General features: G+C 42.7%; 1 protein-coding gene across 8 annotated transcripts in view; it reads left to right on the top strand.

Moving 5' to 3' along the window:
- Window positions 1–17,277, top strand: part of IWS1 (interacts with SUPT6H, CTD assembly factor 1) — a 59,449-nt gene extending 42,172 nt beyond the window's left edge. For 4 of the 8 annotated variants that reach the window (XM_080670476.1, XM_080670474.1, XM_080670475.1 and 1 more), the window contains exons 8-15: window positions 70–152; window positions 3,871–4,000; window positions 4,860–4,977; window positions 7,275–7,386; window positions 7,932–7,988; window positions 9,414–9,525; window positions 9,872–10,029; window positions 16,915–17,277. In XM_080670476.1, coding sequence (XP_080526602.1) covers window positions 70–152; window positions 3,871–4,000; window positions 4,860–4,977; window positions 7,275–7,386; window positions 7,932–7,988; window positions 9,414–9,525; window positions 9,872–10,000 — 741 coding nt within the window. In that variant the 3' untranslated portion in view covers window positions 10,001–10,029; window positions 16,915–17,277. Of the gene's footprint in view, window positions 1–69; window positions 153–3,870; window positions 4,001–4,859; window positions 4,978–7,274; window positions 7,387–7,931; window positions 7,989–9,413; window positions 9,526–9,871; window positions 10,030–10,984; window positions 11,072–16,914 lie in introns of those variants that run through there. The other 4 variants (XM_080670470.1, XM_080670477.1, XM_080670472.1 and 1 more) reach the window with 2 other exon arrangements.
- The last annotated feature ends 2,161 nt before the right edge of the window (window positions 17,278–19,438 follow it).

The following is a 19,438-nucleotide window of genomic DNA, read 5'->3' as shown; positions in this document are numbered from 1 at the left end:
GGTTGAAATTCATTATTAACAATGGCTTTATTTCTTTATTATTTTTTAAATCTTTTTCTTCCTCGATAGGAAGACAGACAGTTGAACAATCAAAAAAAGCCAGCACTGAAAAAATTAACATTATTACCTACTGTGGTTATGCACCTTAAGAAGTAAGTATTGTTTTATTGAAAAAGTTTTTTCCTTTTAATGGAATGATAGTCCAACTATGTATTGGTGTTCCTGAGATATTAAAGAATGATTGCCTTCTGTCAATTCATAGAACAATAATGAATAGAATTTCCTAAGTTACGTTATCTTCTCACAAATTTTTTTTAAACCTTGATTCCTGGTGCAAACAGAACAGATAGCAAACTGATATTAATGAAAGAAAAATTTGGAAACCACTAATATTGTCCTTTATAGACAGTTTTCAGTCTGGTAAATTGACATCTGTTTTTCCAGTGTGAGTGAGAACAGAGCAAATTACAGGAGAGCGAAGCACATATCGTATAAGGCTGATGTGGCCTGTTCTGTCATGAACTATGTCATTGGTACTTCTGGAATAAGGGTCCTTTCTTAATGAATCATTGTTACCAAGGTCTTTCATTGTTTTGCTCAGGTGCCTGAATAATTTTTTTAAATATATTTTTTATTGATTTCAGAGAGGAAGAGCAAGGGAAAGAGAGATAGAAACATCAATGATGAGAGAATCATTGATCGGCTGCCTCCTGCACACTCCCCAATGGGGATTGAGCCCACAACTTGGGCATGTGCCCTTGGCTGGAATCGAACCCAGGAACCTTCAGTCCACAGGCCGACACTCTATCTACTGAGCCAAACCAGCCAAGGCGATGCGTGAACAATTTTGATTTCACCTTGAACCTAGCCATAGCCTACTTTTTGATGGCTGTAGAGAAATGCAAACCAGTGCACCAATAGCATGGTCTAGGACAGTGGTCGGCAAACTCAGTCAACAGAGCCAAATATCAACAGTACAACGATTGAAATTTCTTTTGAGAGCCAATTTTTTTTTTAACTTAAACTTCTTCTAACGCCACTTCAAAATAGACTCGCCCAGGCCGTGGTATTTTGTGGAAGAGCCACACTCAAGGGGCCAAAGAGCCACATGTGGCTCACGAGCCGCAGTTTCCGACCATGGGTCTACGACTTTCTACTAGAAAATTACTACCTCTGATATTGTCATGTTGTCTATTAACATAATTGATTCTAGTACATAAAATGAAATTTATTTTTATTTATTTTATTTTTTTTTATTTTATTTTTTTTTAAATAAATCTTTATTCAGATTATTACAATTATTTCTCCTTTTCCCCCCCATAGCTCCCCTCCACCCATTTCCCACCCCACCTTCTGCCCTTACCTCCCCCACACTGTCCTCATCCATAGGTGTATGATTTTTGTCCAGTCTCTTCATGAACCCCCCATACCCCTTTCCCCCTGAGAATTATCAGTCCACTCCCTTTCTATGCCCCTGATTCTATTATATTCACCAGATTATTCTGTCCCTCAGGTTTTTAATTCACTTGATTTTTAGGTTCACTTGTTGATAGATATGTATTTGTTGTTCATAATTTTTATCTTTACTTTTTTCTTCTTCCTCTTCTTTAAGAATACCTTTCAGCATTTCACATAATACTGGTTTGGTGGTGATGAACTCCTTTAGCTTTTTCTTGTCTGTGAAACTCTTTATCTGCCCTTCAATTCTGAATGATAGCTTTGCTGGGTAGAGTAATCTTGGTTGTAGGTTCTTGCTATTCATCACATTGAAAATTTCTTGCCACTCCCGTCTGGCCTGCATAGTTTCTGTTGAAAAGTCAGCTGACAGTCGTATGGGTGCTCCCTTGTAGATAACTAACTGTTTTTCTCTTGCTGCTTTTAATATTCTCTCTTTGTCTTTTGCTCTTGGCATTTTAATTATGATGTGTCTTGGTGTGGTCCTCTTTGGATTCCTTTTGTTTGGGGTTCTGTGGGCTTCCTGGACTTGTAAGTCTATTTCTTTCACCAGGTGGGGGAAGTTTTCGGTCATTATTTCTTCAAATAGGTTTTCAGTATCTTGCTCTCTCTCTTCTTCTGGCACCCCCATAATTCTGATGGTACGCTTGAAGTTGTCCCAGAGTCTTCTTACATTATCTTCAACTTTTTGGATTTTTTTTTTTTGCTTTTTTCTTTTTCGGTTGAGTGTTTTTTGCTTCTTTGTATTTCAATTCTTTGACTTGATTTTTGTGTTCCTCTTGTCTGTTTTTGGGTCTCTGTATAATATTTTTTATTTCAGTCAGTGTATGTTTAATTTCTAGTTGGTCCTTTTTCATATCTTCGAGGGTCTCATTATATTTATCGGCCTTTTCTAGGATATTCTTAAAAAGCCTTATAACCATGGTTTTGAATTCTATATCCAGTCATTTGTTTTCCTCCATCTCTTTCGTTTGTGATCTGATTCTTTGAGGCTGCATTTTCACTGCTTCCCTGAGTTGGTAAGGTAGATTTGTGTGCTAGGTTTCCAATATGGCCCAGTGGGTCTGCCTCCCCAGTTAACCTGAGGTGGACACTCTTGGTGCACCCCTTTGTGGACTGTGTGTACAGCCTTGTTGTAATTAAGTCTTGATTGTTGTTGGTATCACTGGGAAGAATTGACCTCCAGGCCAGTTGGCTGTAAGGATCAGCTGTGTCTATGCTGGGAGAAGTTCGGTGCTGGAGACAGCCTTATAGGATTAGACTTGCCAAATTGCAATAGCCTCTGTGCTCAGCTTGGATGGGGTGGAGTCTCAGTCTTGGCTTCCCGTCAGCCTTGCCCTTGCGCACTTCAGACCTCTGCCTTCCCGGCTCCCGAGTCTCCGCCCAAGAGTCCAGACTCCCCCCACAAGAGCGTGGGTCCCCAGGGGCTCGCCTGGAACTGGGGTTCGCTGCAGTCAGAACTGGGGCTCAGTGCATTCAGGAGCCTCTGACTCCCTTCCACTAGGGAAAGCCTGTGGCAACCTCCGCAGCCTTTGTGCGCACTGGCGCGCGTGCGCTGCGCGCTTTCAGTCCTCCGCCTTCCCTGGCTCCCGAGTCTCCGCCCGAGAGTCCAGACTCCCCCCACAAGAGCGTGGGTCCCCAGGGGCTCGCCCGGAACTGGGGTTCAGTGCAGTCAGAACTGGGGTTCAGTGCGGTCGGGGGCTTCTTTCTCCCTTCCGCCAGAGAAAGTCAGCCAGGCTCTCAGCCGCCCTTCCTCTCTGTGCGCACAAAGACCCTTTGCCGTACCTCCAATTCTATGTGAGCTTTTCTATTTCCTTCTAGTTGTAGAATTTTCACTCAGCCAGCTTTCCTGTGGTTCTGGATGGTGTCCGTTCTGTCTTTTAGTTGTAGTTTTGAAATTGTTGTGCAAGGTAGCAGTTTAGGTGTTTACCTATGCCGCCATCTTGGTTTCTCGAAAACTAAAATGAAATTTAAATGTCAGTAATTCATTGGCAATTTTTTTCCTGCTAAGCGAATGCTTTTCTCCCTGGTATCTTGCATAATTCTGAGTTTTCTTTCACCCAAAACAGTTTCAGAATCACTGTCCTGGCAGATTAAGCATTAATTTTATAGTTGTAATAATTGGAGCTCATTATCCTTACTGTCTGTACCATTTATATTAACACTAACATGACTTGTGTAATTTGGGTTTGTTTTGTTTTGAACAAACCATCTTAGCCTGTCAAGTGTGCTTGTGAAAATAGGGTCTAAATATCCTGTTGCTCTGAAACCTGCGAAGAAGGGCGTAAGCAAGTGTGCAGGCTAACTCTGGGAGGGGGCTTTGAAAGCATCACTAAGTACATAAGAAAATCCAAAGGAAGCTATAGTAGAACCAACATGTACAGACTTGACTTTTTTATTTAATTCGTATTGCAGGCAGGACCTTAAAGAAACATTCATTGACAGTGGTGTGATGTCTGCCATTAAAGAGTGGCTCTCGCCTCTCCCAGATAGGAGCTTGCCAGCACTAAAGATCCGAGAGGAGCTGCTGAAGATTCTACAAGAGGTTAGAGGCAATGATCTGATTGTTCGCGCGTTATTTAATGTGTTTTGTGTTATTGCAACCTCTGTATTTATATTACCTTATATTTATATATTCTCTCTGCCATAGCCTGCCAGAAGAAGGGTTTTATTCAGTATGTTTTTTTAGGAACATAGCAAAATAAAATGAGCATAAATGAAGGAGGCCCTGATAAACTTCATGTGACTCTGGCATTGAGAAAGAGATTCTGGAGTAGCTGTGGTTTCTATGTAGAGTAGTACAGTAGTGGGCATGTTTGGGGGAGGAACAAAGTAAAAAACACCAACTTCAGCGTCAGGTAAGCCTGCATTGGAATCCAGCTGGGCCGCTTTTACATCGCTGTGACACCTTGGGCAAGCGACTTCACTTCTAAGGGAATTCTCGAGAACCCTCCTATGTGCTAGGTGTTCTTACTCCTCACAACAAACCTGCAAGGTGGGTGTATTGTCTCCATTTTACAGAAGAGGAAGTTAAGACTCAGAGAAATTAAATGACTTGTCCAAGGTCACATTGCTCGCAGGTGGCTGTGCTTGGGTTCAGACTTAGGTCTATTTGATTCTAGGCCAGTGCTGCATCTTATATTAAATTGTTAACCTCTGAGTATGCGTAGTTCACATTTTCTCACGCTGTTAAGTTTTACTTGGACACAGCACCAATACTGAACTCTCAACTCGAGGTGTGAACACAGAATACCTTGTGTTCAATATCTGTAGATCCTGAAAATGGAGGTTTTTGTTACTTATCCTATTGTGAATGAGCCAGGTCTCAGAGGATCCTCTAGAATAGACTGGCAGGACGCCAGTTGTGCATGATTAATGTTGTGCGCATGTGCTTATGTCCTCAGCTGCCCAGCGTGAGCCAAGAGACCCTGAAGCACAGTGGGATCGGACGAGCAGTGATGTATCTCTACAAACATCCCAAGGAGTCACGGTCCAACAAGGACATGGCAGGGAAACTCATCAGTATGTACATTTTGTGTTTGTTGTGTTTATGGATATATAAAAAGTAACTACATTTGTACCAATATATATTTAAAATGAATCAATAAAGTAGAGTAGAAAAAATGTTTGGTACCTTCTTATAGGTACCAGCTTTTTCCCTTTACATTTAAAATGCTTCTCAGTATATTTAAGTATATAATTCAATATTAAGTTCAGCAAGTAAAATGATGCATTTTCTAATCAGGGACCAAGAGCAGGTCGTGAGAGAGGCGCTGGAATGCTGATCCTGCCATTAGTCCTCCCTGGTTTCAAATCCTGGATGCACCACCTGCCTTACTGCGTATCCTTAGGCTCCTGCTTTCAGCTCTAGGCCCTGGTTTTCTCCTCTGTAAAATGGGGAATTGTGTGCTTGCATTGGGTTTTTTTGTAAAGATTAAATGAGAGAGTATATATAAAGCCATAGATATACATACACACATATATACTCCTCAGGAAATGTTAGCCACTACTGCTGCTGTTGTTACTTTTTTTTTTTTTTTTAATATATTTTATTGATTTTTTACAGAGAGGAAGGGAGAGGGATAGAGAGTTAGAAACATCGATGAGAGAGAAACATCGATCAGCTGCCTCCTGCACACCCCCTATTGGGGACGTGCCCGCAACCAAGGTACATGCCCTTGACCGGAATCGAACCTGGGACCTTTCAGTCCGCAGGCTGACGCTCTATCCACTGAGCCAAACCGGTTTCGGCCTGCTGTTGTTACTTTTATAATGGTCTTCTAAGCCTTCATCTAATCATTTGCTGTAATGTTTATAAAATCCTTCAGTTTTAAGAATGAAAAGCGAGCATTTTCATCATTCTCCTTGACTTGCTGTGCTCCATCTTGGGAAGGAATTTTTAAACTTCCAAACTAGACCAAAAAAGCAACTGCTTCTGAAGATAGTAATTATTTTTCTATTGAATTTTTTAAGAATATCAGAAGTTTTTTAGGGAAATTTAAATGTTTTAATAAATTTAAATTTTTTATATTTTTTATCTTGTTTTAGTAATTTGTCATTTACTACCTATTAAATAATAAACTTTTGATGCTTTTGTGCAGTCTTCTCTCAACCCTCTTTTTGCCCTAGAGAGAAAAGCAGAATATTCTCAGTGATTAAGTCCTTTCCACTAAAAAAATAATACTCATTACTCATTTTCACAGTGATTCTGAATCCAGGGGAGGGGCTGGTAGGTTAGTTTTCAAAGATATTTAGACCATCTCTGAGACTCCTGCTTTCTTATTAGTTTGACAACACTGATAGCATATTAAATGCAACAATACTCTACACCATGTTTCAAAATAAAAGCACCTTTGGACTTTTACTAACTAAACAGTGGGCCTATAGTACTTTTTTTCATGTTCGTCCTAGCAGCTTTCTTAGATTTAATGAAGCTACACTATTAAAATACAATTTTTAAAGATTTAGACCAGCCGTGGGCAAACTACGGCCCGCGGGCCGAATCCGGCCCGTTCGGCTGTTCTATCTGGCCCGCGGAGCCGAAAGAGCGGAGGGTTCTCTTACTCTCCCCTCCGCTCCTTTACTTTGAATTTATATTAGTTCACACAAACACTCCATCCATGCTTTTGTTCCGGCCCTCCGGTCCAGTTTAAGAACCCATTGTGGCCCTCGAGTCAAAAAGTTTGCCCACCCCTGATTTAGACCATTTTGACAAGTAACAAGGGAACTTTATTTTAGAATGAGAAAGTAGAAGAATTTCAAGATTTTTCTCTGTTTTAAAAAATTATTTTTATTGATTGATTTCAGAGAGGAAGGTAGAGAGAGATAGAAATATCAATGATAGGAATCATTGGTTGGCTGCCTCCTGCACACCCTCCACTGGGGATCGAGCCCTCAACCCAGGCATGTGCTCTGACCGGGAATTGAACTGTGACCTCAGTGCTCAACCACAGAGCCATGCCTGCCAGGCCAGATTTTCTTTTTTTAATAGAGCAAATTAGAAATTAGACTGTCTTTATGAAATGACAACACAACTTGTTGTTGACTGTTAAAGTGGGTCAGGAATTACTCTCAAACATCTGGTGATTATAGATTTAAATGACCTTTTTATACTGAATTTCCTGAATCAACTGGAGCTACTTGTAATGTTGGTATTAGTCTGCGTTTATTCTATGAATGGTCCTGAGATAATGGTATCTTTAAGGAAATAATATTCTAAATATCTAGAATATAGCCTAACACTAGGGTGTGGCTATTTCAAGACATGATAGGAGGAATGCGACTCTGTGGGATAAATAATTGCATTTTCCTGGTGACAGATGAATGGTCTCGGCCTATATTTGGTCTTACCTCAAATTACAAAGGAATGACGAGAGAAGAGAGGGAGCAGAGAGACCTAGAGCAAATGCCTCAGCGACGAAGAATGAACAGGTATGAGGGAACAGGCATGAGGAAGTGGAGTAAATGTTATTGTTACAGCAATTCAGCTTTTTTGTAAATAAGATCATTAGGAAACCTGCTAAGATGATAGGATTTTGTCTTTCCTCTCGGCTTGATGTGTCTGTGTTGCTCATAATACCCATTAATTTCTGTGGGACAGTGTGTAAGAGAAGGCCCACACCCTCCCAGACTTCTGGCTTAGTCTGGTGGGGTGTGGCTTCTGCCACAGTTCTGGAGGTTGCTTTTCTTGTCCTGGCCACTTGCAGAAAAAACTTTGTCTTTCTCAGTCCCGTTTCCAAATTCTTAGGAGAAAAAGAGAATATTGGTTCAGTTTGTATCAATAAACTGGATACAGTTGTATCCATGGCAGTCACCATTCACCCATAATGAAACCTGGCATACAAGATTAAGAATTATTTTTCCATTGTAAAGGACTTAATTGTGGTCTACGTTTGATGTTCCACTTTGCTCTTTTTTTCTTGTGAAGTTATAAGATTCTAACATTCCTAATATTTCATTGATTACTTTTTCCCCAGCACTGGTGGTCAGACACCCCGAAGAGACCTGGAAAAGGTGCTAACAGGAGAGGAGAAGTAAGAATTTTGTATTAGTTTTCTTTCTTGGACTATATATAGAGAGAATGTTCTGTTTGCTGCTTTGTTTTAAGAAAAATAGCAAATGAAATGATATATGTTCACATTGACAAGAGATGATTTTCAGTTTAACATTCATTGAATAGTCACAACACATTGTATTGGGTGCTCTGGAGATTGAGAAATAGTTCATTCAGTAAAGATTTTAGCCCTGGCCATTGTAGCTCAGTTGGTTCAGTGTTGTACTATATACCAAGGGGTGGCAGATTTGATTTCCAGTCAGGACACATACCCAGTTTGTGGGTTCAGTCCCCAGTCAGGATGGGTGCAGGAGGCAGCGGATCAATGTTTCTTACTTCTACCTCCCTGCCTCTCTCCCAAATCAATTTTTTTAAAGGCAATAGTCTTAAAAAAATAATACAGATTTTATTGCTGCTTGCTATGTACTAGACTTCTGCATTAAGCTCTGGAAATGCAGAATTAAACTTAAAATAGTCCATGCTTGCCAAAACCGGTTTGGCTCAGTGGATAGAGCGTCAGCCTGCGGACTGAAGGGTCCCGGGTTCGATTCCGGTCAAGGGCATGTACCTTGGTTGCGGGCACACCCCCAGTGGGTGGTGTGCAGGAGGCAGCTGATCGATGTTTCTCTCTCATCGATGTTTCTAGCTCTCTATCCCTCTCCCTTCCTCTCTGTAAAATATCAATAAAATATATTTTAAAAAATAAATAAATAAAATAAAATAGTCCATGCTCTCAAAAAGTTTTTAGAGGGATTAAAGACAAAGGGAGGGCTTAAGGCTGTGGGGTAAGCATGTGCAAGGCCTATTTTAGGAATGGCCATTGGACTGGAGTGGTTGGGCTGTAGGTGGTGCCTGGGATTCTGGAAGATAAGGTTGGAAATGTAGATTTGGACCAAATTTTGAACAGCTTTAAATCTAGATGAAGATTTTTCACTTCTCCTCTTACATAGAAAGTTGTCCTTGAGCAAGGACATAAAGTCATCAGATTTGATTTGTATGCTGATGGTGTGTGCAGGATGGGTTGGAGGGGAGTAACTGAAAGCAGTGAATAGCTAAACTGAGAAGGCTGTGGGGAAGCAGAAGGTTGAGAAGCCTTTGCAGGGACAAAATTGCTAGGAGTAGGTGACTTAGTGGGGGAGGAGTTGGCTAGATTTGAAGACACCAACCAGAATTTTAACCTAAGTAGCTGAGAGGATGGTATTCACTAAAAGGAGAGGAGGAAGCAGGCCCTGGGAGGGAAGCTAAGGGGTCCATGCAGAAATATGAGTGATGATGAGGTCAGCTGAGATGGGGGTCGGGGGTGTAACCTTGGGAGGGCAGAGGAGGTTTGAAGCAGGTGTTTATCTGAATGGGATGGGCCCAGATGTGGTTGGCTACATAAGCAGCATGCTCTTCTTACTCTCAGGGCCCTCAGACCTGGAGATCCTGGATTCTGTGCCCGTGCGAGGGTGCCAATGCCCTCAAACAAGGACTATGTTGTCAGGCCCAAGTGGAATGTGGAAATGGAGTCGTCCAGGGTAAGCAAGCAGGGCAACAGCAAGGTGGCTCTTATGCCAATGACTACTTTATCTTTAGTTCATGTAGCAGCATTATCAAGTCAAGTTTTTTCTTATTTATCCCTTTATTTCAACCAAATCTTGGAGCCTTAGTGTTCTGATATGGTCATTTTTTTTTTGAACTCGGAGAATCAGAACTCGCCTGCTTCTGCAGTGTCCCCTTCCTTCCTCTCCACTGTTTTAAGTAACTCTGTTGTGAAATATGTAGAGTAGGCACTTCCTCTGTCATCACTGTAAATACTGCTCAGTGATCGTCATTGCTTTTTAGTAATCTTTTTTTATTCTCCATTCCAACCATTCTTTCTAGCCTGGTATTCTTAAAAAGGGCCTAAACCGATTGGAAAAGCATAAGAGGCGGTTTGCCGAGCAGAAACGACTCAGCAGAGTGCACCGTGCTGTCAAGTTCAGCATTGAAGGCAACAGGATGCCCCTGTAGGCCTGGCCCTGCCAGAGCGTGTCCAGGAGGTATCCCCAAGGAGGCGTGCTCTGTGCATGCGATTGAATGTCAGTAGCTAAAGTGAGGACAAGCACGCACACCGCGCACGCGCGCGCGCGCGCGTGTGTGTGTGTGTGTGTGTGTGTGTGTGTGTGTGTGTGTGTGTGTTTAACCAGACAAGGCCAGGTCCACTTTTAGTTTCTGAAATAATGACCCTCACAGGCACTTGGTGACATTTAGGTCTTTCTGAACATCTGGAAATTGGCATTGGCATGGAAGTGGACTCCTCCTTTACTGGTGCCTTAGAGGCCCACAGATAATCACTTCCCTAAGAAGCATTTTGGTCTTCTTGACTGCGCCCATTTTTATTAAAAGGACTTTTGTTCAGGCCTAGGACCATAGTGGTCTGTGTCATAGGCATATAAGCCAGTTAGTAGCTTCTTGGTGGGAGGGATGTGGCTTCTTTTGCTACTGTCAGTGGCTCAGCAACATGCCTTTGAGGACTCATCACATAAAGCCTGACACTTAATATTTAAGAGATAAATCTGATGACTATATATTCGATATGTGATTAGAAATGAAAGAGACTTTGGAACGTTTGTAAAGCCGGTCTCACTGACCTGCCACACGCTGCGAGTGACAGAGCACCTTTATTGCAGTATACTCTGGACAGTTGGAGGATTCTGGGTGCCTCCTGTGACTTCTCCGTGACCCCACTTTGGCAGCTACTTCCATGATTTACACTCACCTTCCTGCCACTTGACTTTGTTGTGAAGCTAATGGCGAAACAAAGCCTACTTTCTATTTGTTAGAATAAATAGCGGGTAGAAGAGCACAGGCCATGGACTTCTTCATCTGGAATTCCTTCCCTTTTTTCCTTTTATCCATATCCATGCTCCTCGATATCCCTTCACTCCTACCATACCTTTTCTCACTGCCTCTTCCCTCTTTTCATCCCTGTCTTTCCTATTTTCTCTTCCCCAGCACCCGCCTTTGTGAGAGAGAGAATTACAATGTGGCAAAGGAAGTATATTAAGCAATCTGTGTGACCCTCTACTTTGGAAGCCTGCCTTTCGTCCTGGGGGGATGCGCCTGTCTGCTGTTGTTGATGCTTCTGGTCCTGCCTTCCCTGTGGCTGATGAGGTGGTGGAACGAGGTGACCCGACCTCTGCTAGAGCAGACAGGTGACACGCGTGAGGAGAGGGAACTTCTAGTGCAGTTCCTTTCCTTTATCCTCAACAATCCCAAGATCATAATGTGCTGGCATTTATCTAGGCCTGAGTCTGGCTTATAGAGCTCTTGAAAAAATACATGTTTTGGGGCTGGTGGTCTCATTTTACTTTTCAGTATATTGTCCTTAAGCCATGTGACTGTCTCCCTGCTCAGGAAGGGTTCCTGCATATTCACTCAGGGCTGCACATTGCACCACCACTAATGAGTATTCATACAAAACATTGTCCACAAAGACAATTAGAGTGAGTAAATGGCTTTCAAATGGAAGTGTTTGTTTTATACCGGGGTGGGCAAAAGTAGGTTTACAGTTGTTTGAATGAAAAATAATACAATAATGGATAAATACTAATACAAAAATAAAGTATTTTGTGTACTCATAACTGTAAACCTACTTTCACCCACTCCTGTATGTTATTTTCATTTTTGAAATTATATAAACAAACATTAAACACTGTAGAATAAACTGGTTCCCAAAGTCCTGCCCTTCCTCTTAAGTCACCACTGATAATAGTTTGGTGTGTTAAATGTATCTCCCGTAATGCTTCAAGCTTAGTTTTTTCTTTTTTTTATTATTTATTTTATTTTAATCTTTATTGTTCAGACTATTACAGATGTTCCTCTTCCCCCCCCCCCCCCATAGCTCCCCTCTACCCGGTTTCCACTCCACCCCAGGCCCTCGCCACCCCACTGTCCGCATCCATAGGTAATGCATACATGCATATAAGATCTTTGTCCAATCTCTTCCCGCACCCCCCCATACCCGCTTCCCCCCGAGAATTGTTACTCTGCTCCATTTCCATGCCCCTGATTCTATTCCATTCACCAGTTTATTGTGTTCATCGGATTTTTTATTCATTTGATTTTTAGATTCACTTGTTGATAGATATGTATTTGTTGTCACTTTGTTGTTCATATTTCTTATCTTTACCTTTTTCTTCTTCCTCTTCTTAAAGAATACCCTTCAGCATTTCATATAATACTGGTTTGGTGGTGATGAACTCCTTTAGCTTTTTCTTATCTGTGAAGCTCTTTATCTGACCTTCAGTTCTAAATGATAGCTTTGCTGGGTAGAGTAATCTTGGTTGTAGGTTGTTGCTATTCATCACTTTGAATATTTCTTGCCACTCCGGTCTGGCCTGCATAGATTCTGTTGAGAAATCAGCTGACAATCATGTGGGTACTCCCTTGTAGGTAACTAACTGTTTTTCTCTTGCTGCTTTTAAGATTCTCTCTTTGTCTTTTGCCCTTGGCATTTTAATTATGATGTGTCTTGGTGTGGTCCTCTTTTGATTCCTCTTGTTTGGGGTTCTCTGCGCTTCCTGGACTTGTAAGTCTATTTCTTTCACCAGGTAGGGGGAGTTTTCTGTCATTATTTCTTCAAATAGGTATTCAATATCTTGCTCTCTCTCTTCTTCTGACACCCCGGATGTTGGTACGCTTAAAGTTGTCCCAGAGGCTCCTTACACTATCTTCATATTTTTGGATTCTTTTTTCTTTTTCTTCTTCCGGTTGGGTGTTTTTTGCTTCCTTGTATTTCAAATCTTTGACTTAATTCTTGGGATCCTCTAGCCTACTGTTGGATCTCTGTATATTATTCTTTATTTCAGTCAGTGTATGCTTAATTTCTGACTGGTCCTTTTCCATTTTTTTTGGCATTCTCACTAAGATCCTTGAAGGTCTCACTAAGTTCCTCGGAGGTTTCTAAAAGATTCTTGAGTAATCTTATAACTGTGGTTTCGAACTCTATATCCAGTATTTTGCTTTCTTCCATTTCTTTCATTTGTGACATGTTTCTTTGTCTCCGCATTTTTGGCTGCTTCCCTGTGTGTGTTTATATGTACTGGGTAGCTGCTAAGTCTCCTTGAGTTGATAGAGTGGCCTTGTGTGGTAGGTGTCTTATAGGGCCCAGTGGTTCAGCCTCCCCAGTCACCTGAGGTGGACACTCTTGGTGCACCCCTTTGTGGGCTGTGTGTAGTCTTGTTGTAGTTGAGCCTTGATTGCTGTTGGTATCACTGGGAGGAATTGGCCTCCAGGCCAATAGGCTGTGGGGACCAGCTGTGTCTACAGTGGAAGAGCTGCTGTGCAGGAGACACCCTTATGGGGCAGGTCTTGCTTCAGTGGGGCTTTGGTGCTCACTGAGTCTGTTCCTTGAGTGTGGCAAGTATGGATGTGTAGAGTTGTAATCTGGTATGGGCTCACACTGGCCACTGGGTACACTGGCTCTAGGGCCTCCAGAGAGGTGCAAAGTCAGCCACTGCCTAGGGCCACCCGGCAGGAGCTACAGAGAGATCTGCAGATTCCTCCTCTTTGAATTGAGTTTGGAAGTGCCCAGGCGAGGCCCAGCTGTGAAGCAAGGCAGGCTGCTGCTGGTGCCGGCCTTGGGCCTTCTTTTGATAGTTTTGGAACTCCCTGGAGCTTTTTTGAAGGTTTTAGGCTAAGAAAGGACAGGCCATTCATATGCAAAAGCTGCTGCACATAGCTTGAGTGGGGCAGGGTCTCAGGGAATCTCCAGGGTGGAGCAAACAGCAATGGCTGCCAGTCAGCCCTGCACCGAGGAGGTCCCAGCACAGGAACAATGACCGCTGTGAGCACCTCCGTCTGGAAGAAAGCCACCCCCCCATTCCTGCCCGATGCCAGACAGTCCACTTTCTCTGTATGTGTCTGGGTCCCCCAGAATCTCGCCCAGCACTGGAGCTCAGAGCAAGCGGGAGCTGGTATATCCCTCCCGATTAAAAAAGCACACTCGGGTGCCAGCCTGTTCCACATCTCCGCATCTCCTACCAGTCTGAATGCGCTTTCTTCTTTACCTCTCTAGTTGTAGTACTTCCACTCAGCCAGCTTTCCCGCAGTTCTGGATGATAGTTGTTCTGTCTTTTAGTTGTAATTTTGATGTGGTTGTGCAAGATAGCAAGTACAGATGTTTACCTATGCTGCCATCTTGGTTCTCCTTAGTTTTTTCTTGTTATAATTGTAGAAAATGTGTAGCGGTAGTGAAGAGAAAAAGCACTCACTATTCAAAAGCACTTTGTTGTATTTTTTGCCTTTTTTCGATTGCCATTTTAATTAAAATTATGCTTGTATATAATTTTGATCACTTCTCCTTAAATCACCTTATAGATTTATCATTTATAATGGCTGCATAGTAGTGTATCATGTGAATATGTAATTTGCTTATTCACTTCTATAGTTTCTGATTTTTCCTCCTAAATAATGCAGTAGCCTACACTACATTGTATGTTTATGTGTTAGTTTATTCCATGTAGTGCTTTTAAATAACATTAAAATGACAAAAGCAATACATGCTTTTATGTAAACTTTTAAATAGAGAAAGCACAGATAAAATTAATGTCACTCATAAATCCACTGCACCTTAACATTAACATTTTGAGTTACTTCTTTTTGGTCTTTTCTAAATGCATGCATAAACATGATTGCTGGTTTTGGGTTTTTGGACTCTTAAGCAAAATCTTGATCATATTGTATTCCTTGTTGGGTTTTGTCTTTGACTTAGCATGGTAAAAATTCTTTTTAGTAAGCATTCTTTAGTGACATTGTGTCAGAATATAGTTGTACCATAATTATTTTAAGCAAATCCATCTTGCTAATCTTTTAGGCTACTCTTGTTTTTTCACTGGTAAAACTGTGATAAAACTGTTCACCAGTGCATTGCAGTTTTACTATCCTAAGGAAGTGGTGCAGAGTTGATGGATTAGAGAATAGTTTGTTGAATTTAGCGTGTTAGGTTCAGTGTTCTGTGTGATTTCAGGCTTGGGGTCACTAGGCATCTGGCAGCTACAAGCCTTCCGAGCAGTAACTAGGAGTAGATCAGCATGATGTGGGTATGTGCATTTCAGTTGCTGGGATGGGGGCTCAGACTGTGGAGGAGATCTGGGAGTGAGCAAGGAGAAATCTAGGCTGGTGTGTAGAGCTGCTGGCAGTTGGGTAGTTGGCAGAGATCTGAGCAGGTAAGACTTCCAGTGTGGACTCACTCCAAGTATATAAATCAGGTTACATTGTCTGAAAGGGAGCAGATATTGGGGACTCTTCAGGAAATCTGAAGACAAAACCCCAAGGTCAAATGGCTGATGTTCAAAAGTCCCCTTTCTTCATCCCTCCATCTCTCTTCCCACAAGGGGGTAGTCGTTAGAGGGTAGCACAGCTCTTTCTCATCTGATAATGAATTTGTATGCTAACTCGGTATTAGTGCCACATATTCAAATTGATATGAAGTAATATTTAGAATTGGGATATCCCTAGAAAATCTAGGGTTGATGATCAGTATGATTCTTATTCAAGGGAGGTAGGATAGCGACTGGGGAGGCTCCCCACACAGGAGCTTCCCACACCAGCACAGACCCTGGAGTGCCTCCCAGGCTCTGCCTTCCTTTAGCAGCTTTGCCTTGAGCTTCACGGGTAACTTACTAGTAAGCATGGATGGGAGGGGGGATTAGGAAAACCATCTCTCTTTAACCACTCAACATTCTTAAGAGGTTGGAATTATTGGTGACCCTAGAGTCAGCAGAAGAGTTCACCCTGATCTTCGACATGAAGGGCAGACCTTTTTAGCACTTCTAAAAGTTGTCAATTTCTTGGAGACCACATCTTTTTAAAACATACAATATTTTTTTGCCAAAACCGGTTTGGCTCAGTGGATAGAGCGTCGGCCTGTGGACTGAAGGGTCCCGGGTTCGATTCTGGTCAAGGGCATGTACCTTGGTTGCGGGCACATCCCCAGTGGGGGGTGTGCAGGAGGCAGCTGATCGATGTCTCTCTCTCATCGATGTTTCTAGCTCTCTATCCCTCTCCCTCCTCTCTGTGAAATATCAATAAAATATATTAAAAAAAAAAATACAATATTTTCAATATAAAAGTAATAACCAAACCTTTAGACATAAGGGACAAGCAGGAAGAGGTGTAAGAAATAAGAAGCCCCCTGGATTGACTTAATTTTCTTTCCTTTTTGTGTCAGATATACTTGTTAAACCTAAACCTAATGGATTACTACTAGTAGTAATAATAGTCATGGTGACATTTTGAGCATTGGCTCTGTGCCAGCCCCTCCTTCTGGCTGACAGTATTTTCTCATTTATGTCTCCCAGCAGTCCTGAGAGGAGTGCTGACCCGGGGCGTGACCTGCCCAGGGTCACAGAACCTGCCGAGCAAAGCAGGGGTCCCCCAGGTGTGAAGCCAGAGCTCCACTTCAGGGGTTTGCCATTGCTGACCCTCTGACCGCAGCCATCATACTCACAGCTTTTTCGCAGATGACTCTCCTTTTCCTCGAAGGTCATCGTTCTTGATGCCAGCACTGTTTGAAGGTGCATCTGTCGAGTGATCAACTCCACATTAGTCTTTGAAAGGGAAAAGCATATAGGCAAAATGTAATCTGATGAAATTGGGGGATTATAGTTTCTATTTTTCCTCCTTTCGCTCATCTAGGAAATTTCCATGGACTGAGACAAAATTTACCAATAAGGCACAAAGTTATTCTGCACGGAGAGTGTCTTGTGTTTTCTAACATTCTGTGGACCCTTGCTCTGCTGCTCCGGAAGTCACCACAGCATGTCTGGTTATTCCTGAGCTAGGAGCTTTCCTGACTGCTAACTTTCAGATAAACGAAGATGAAAGCTAAACTAGGGTCATGGATTTCTATGATGCCTCTTTAATTTTTATCCCACTTGTAGTTTCAGGGGACCTCCAAGAAGGGTATCAGTCGACTGGATAAACAGATGAGGAAGTTCACAGACATCAGGAAAAAAAGCCGATCTGCACACGCAGTGAAAATCAGCATCGAGGGCAACAAAATGCCTTTGTGACCTTCCTGGGTCCCCATCCTGCGCTAGGAAATGCGCAATGGACTCTTTGGAGAAAGATGGTATTTTAAATTTTTTAATCTATCTGTAAATGGTTCAGCTTGTATCAAATATTGTCCTAGCACTTGCCTTTCTCTCCGTTGTATTTAAAACCATCGGTGTGGGCTTTGTACAGAGGAATAACTAGTCCCCCTTCTGTAGACTTTCACAATAAATGCCAATCTGGTTTTGGGAGGCTGTCTTCATTGCCTGAGAGGAGTCATCAGTGAGGGTGAGAATTGGTTCTTGGTGAGTGAAAGAGAATCTTAGTTATGACAGTGGTTTGTGATCTTTCAGAGTTCAGCCCTGCCTACTGTCGTATAACAGGGCATTTGCCCGGTCTCTGTCCTGGGTTCTTGACCAGGAGCTTCGGAAGCCTTTGGGTGTCCTGGGTGATGGCAATATCTGTGATTCTAATGAGGTGACTTGTGGTGACCCGTATGTGGCTGTAGGATGGGTCAAGTCACCAGGAAGACCCCAGAGCTCTATTGTAGAGGATTGGGACTTCAGGAAGGCCTGACCTACAAGGTGCTGAAGACTGAGTAGCCATACATTCGCATTGATTGATTTTTGTCAATCGTGCCTATGGTGAGGCCCTAATTAAGAACTCCAGGTACCAAAATTCAGTGGAGTTCTCTGATAGGTGAGCATACTGATGTGCTGAGATGGTGACGTGCCTTGATTCCACCACGAAAGGGTGGGAAGCTGTTTTCTCCCAGACCTCGCCCTCTGGGTCGTCATTGGGCTTATCCTCCTAACTTGAATCCCTTATAATAAAACTATAAAGATAGTGCTTTTCTGATTTCTGTGAGCCATTTTAGTGAATTCTTGAACCAGAGGGCTTCATGGGAGCCCTCAGACTTGTAAGCAGTCAGTGAGGGTGGATGGGCTCCACCGGCAGCTGGCATCTGGAATGGACAGTCTTGTGGGGTCTGGGCCTTCAACCTGGGAAGTCTGGTACTAATTCCAGGTTATTGATGTCAGAATTGCAATATCTTAGTTGCAGTTAAAATAACCTACCAACAAAATTTTGTTTCTTAGTATCTCTCTTGTCAGGGAAATTTTCATTCTTTTGATTTTTTTAAAAAAATATATTTTTATTGATTTCAGAGAGGGAGAGATAGAAACATCAATGATCAGCTGCTTTCTACACACCCACTAGGGATCAGCCCACAACCTGGGCATGTGTCCTGACCGGGAATCAAACCTCGGCCTCCTGGTTCATAGGTCAGTGCTCAACCACTGAGCCACACTAGCCAGACTTGCCTTTAATTATAGCCACACTTCAGAAATATTGCAGGATCAGTTCCAGATCACCCCAATAAAGCAAACATTGCAATAAAGCAAGTCACAGGAGCTTTTTTGTTTTCCAGTGTATATAAAAAGTTGTACTCTACACTGTAGTGTGTTAAATGTGCATACCTAAATTTAAAAATACATTATTGCTAAAAAATGCTAACCATCACCTGAACCTTCCGCAAGTCATAATCTATTTGCTGGTGGAGAGTCTTGCCCCATATTGATGGCTGCTGACTGATCAGGGTAGCAGTTGCTGAAGGTTGGGGGGAGCTGTGATTATTTCTTAAAATAAGACAACAATGAAGTTTGCTGCATTAGTTGACTTCCTTTCACAAACGATTTCTGAACGATAACTCACCATAGATCACCATAACAGATAGTAATGAAAAGTTTGAAATACTGCAAGAATTACCAAAATGAGGCAGACACAAAGTGAGCAAATACAGGAAAAATGGCACTGATAGACTTGCACACACAGGGTTGCCACGAACTTTCATGGGGTGGGAGGGGACGAACATCTAAAGTGCAGCAAGCCGGGCCAGTGTTGCTCAGTGGTCAGGGATCGGGCCTCCCTGTGGGAAGAACCATGAGAATGTTTTCTTTGTGGGTGATGTCCAGCTGGAGGTGCTTGTTCACTGCCCAGTGATCCCCGAGACTTCTCTGCCCTCTCCCATCATCATAGAGAAGTTTTGCTGCCCCTTGTCCAGCTGCTCTGCCAAGCACCTAGTCAGACACTGCCTGGGCTCAGGGCTGGGAACTCTGAGTGGGAGGGAATTCTGACCAAACGAACCCGGAGCCTGAGCGGAGGGGCCGTTGCAGGCTGGGAGAGTGTGGTTCCTCTGTCCACACCAAAGAGTTGATTAGGGATTTGGAGGAGTTGCACAGGCTCTTGCCCTCATTCCTCTGACTCAGGCGATTCTCAAGCCTCTGAGCCCTGGCCAGTGTGGCTCAGTGATTGAGCCTCGATCCCAGCACCAGGAGGTCACCAATTCAATTCCTGGTCAGGGCACATGCCTGGTTGTGGGCTCAATTCCCAGTGTGGGGTGTGCAGGAAGCA

This window comes from Plecotus auritus (assembly GCF_963455305.1).
Source record: "Plecotus auritus genome assembly, chromosome: 5".
In the NCBI taxonomy this organism is placed as follows: domain Eukaryota; kingdom Metazoa; phylum Chordata; class Mammalia; order Chiroptera; family Vespertilionidae; genus Plecotus; species Plecotus auritus.
The sequence above is the reverse complement of the archived record's forward strand: the minus strand, read 5'-3'. Positions and strand labels throughout refer to the sequence as shown.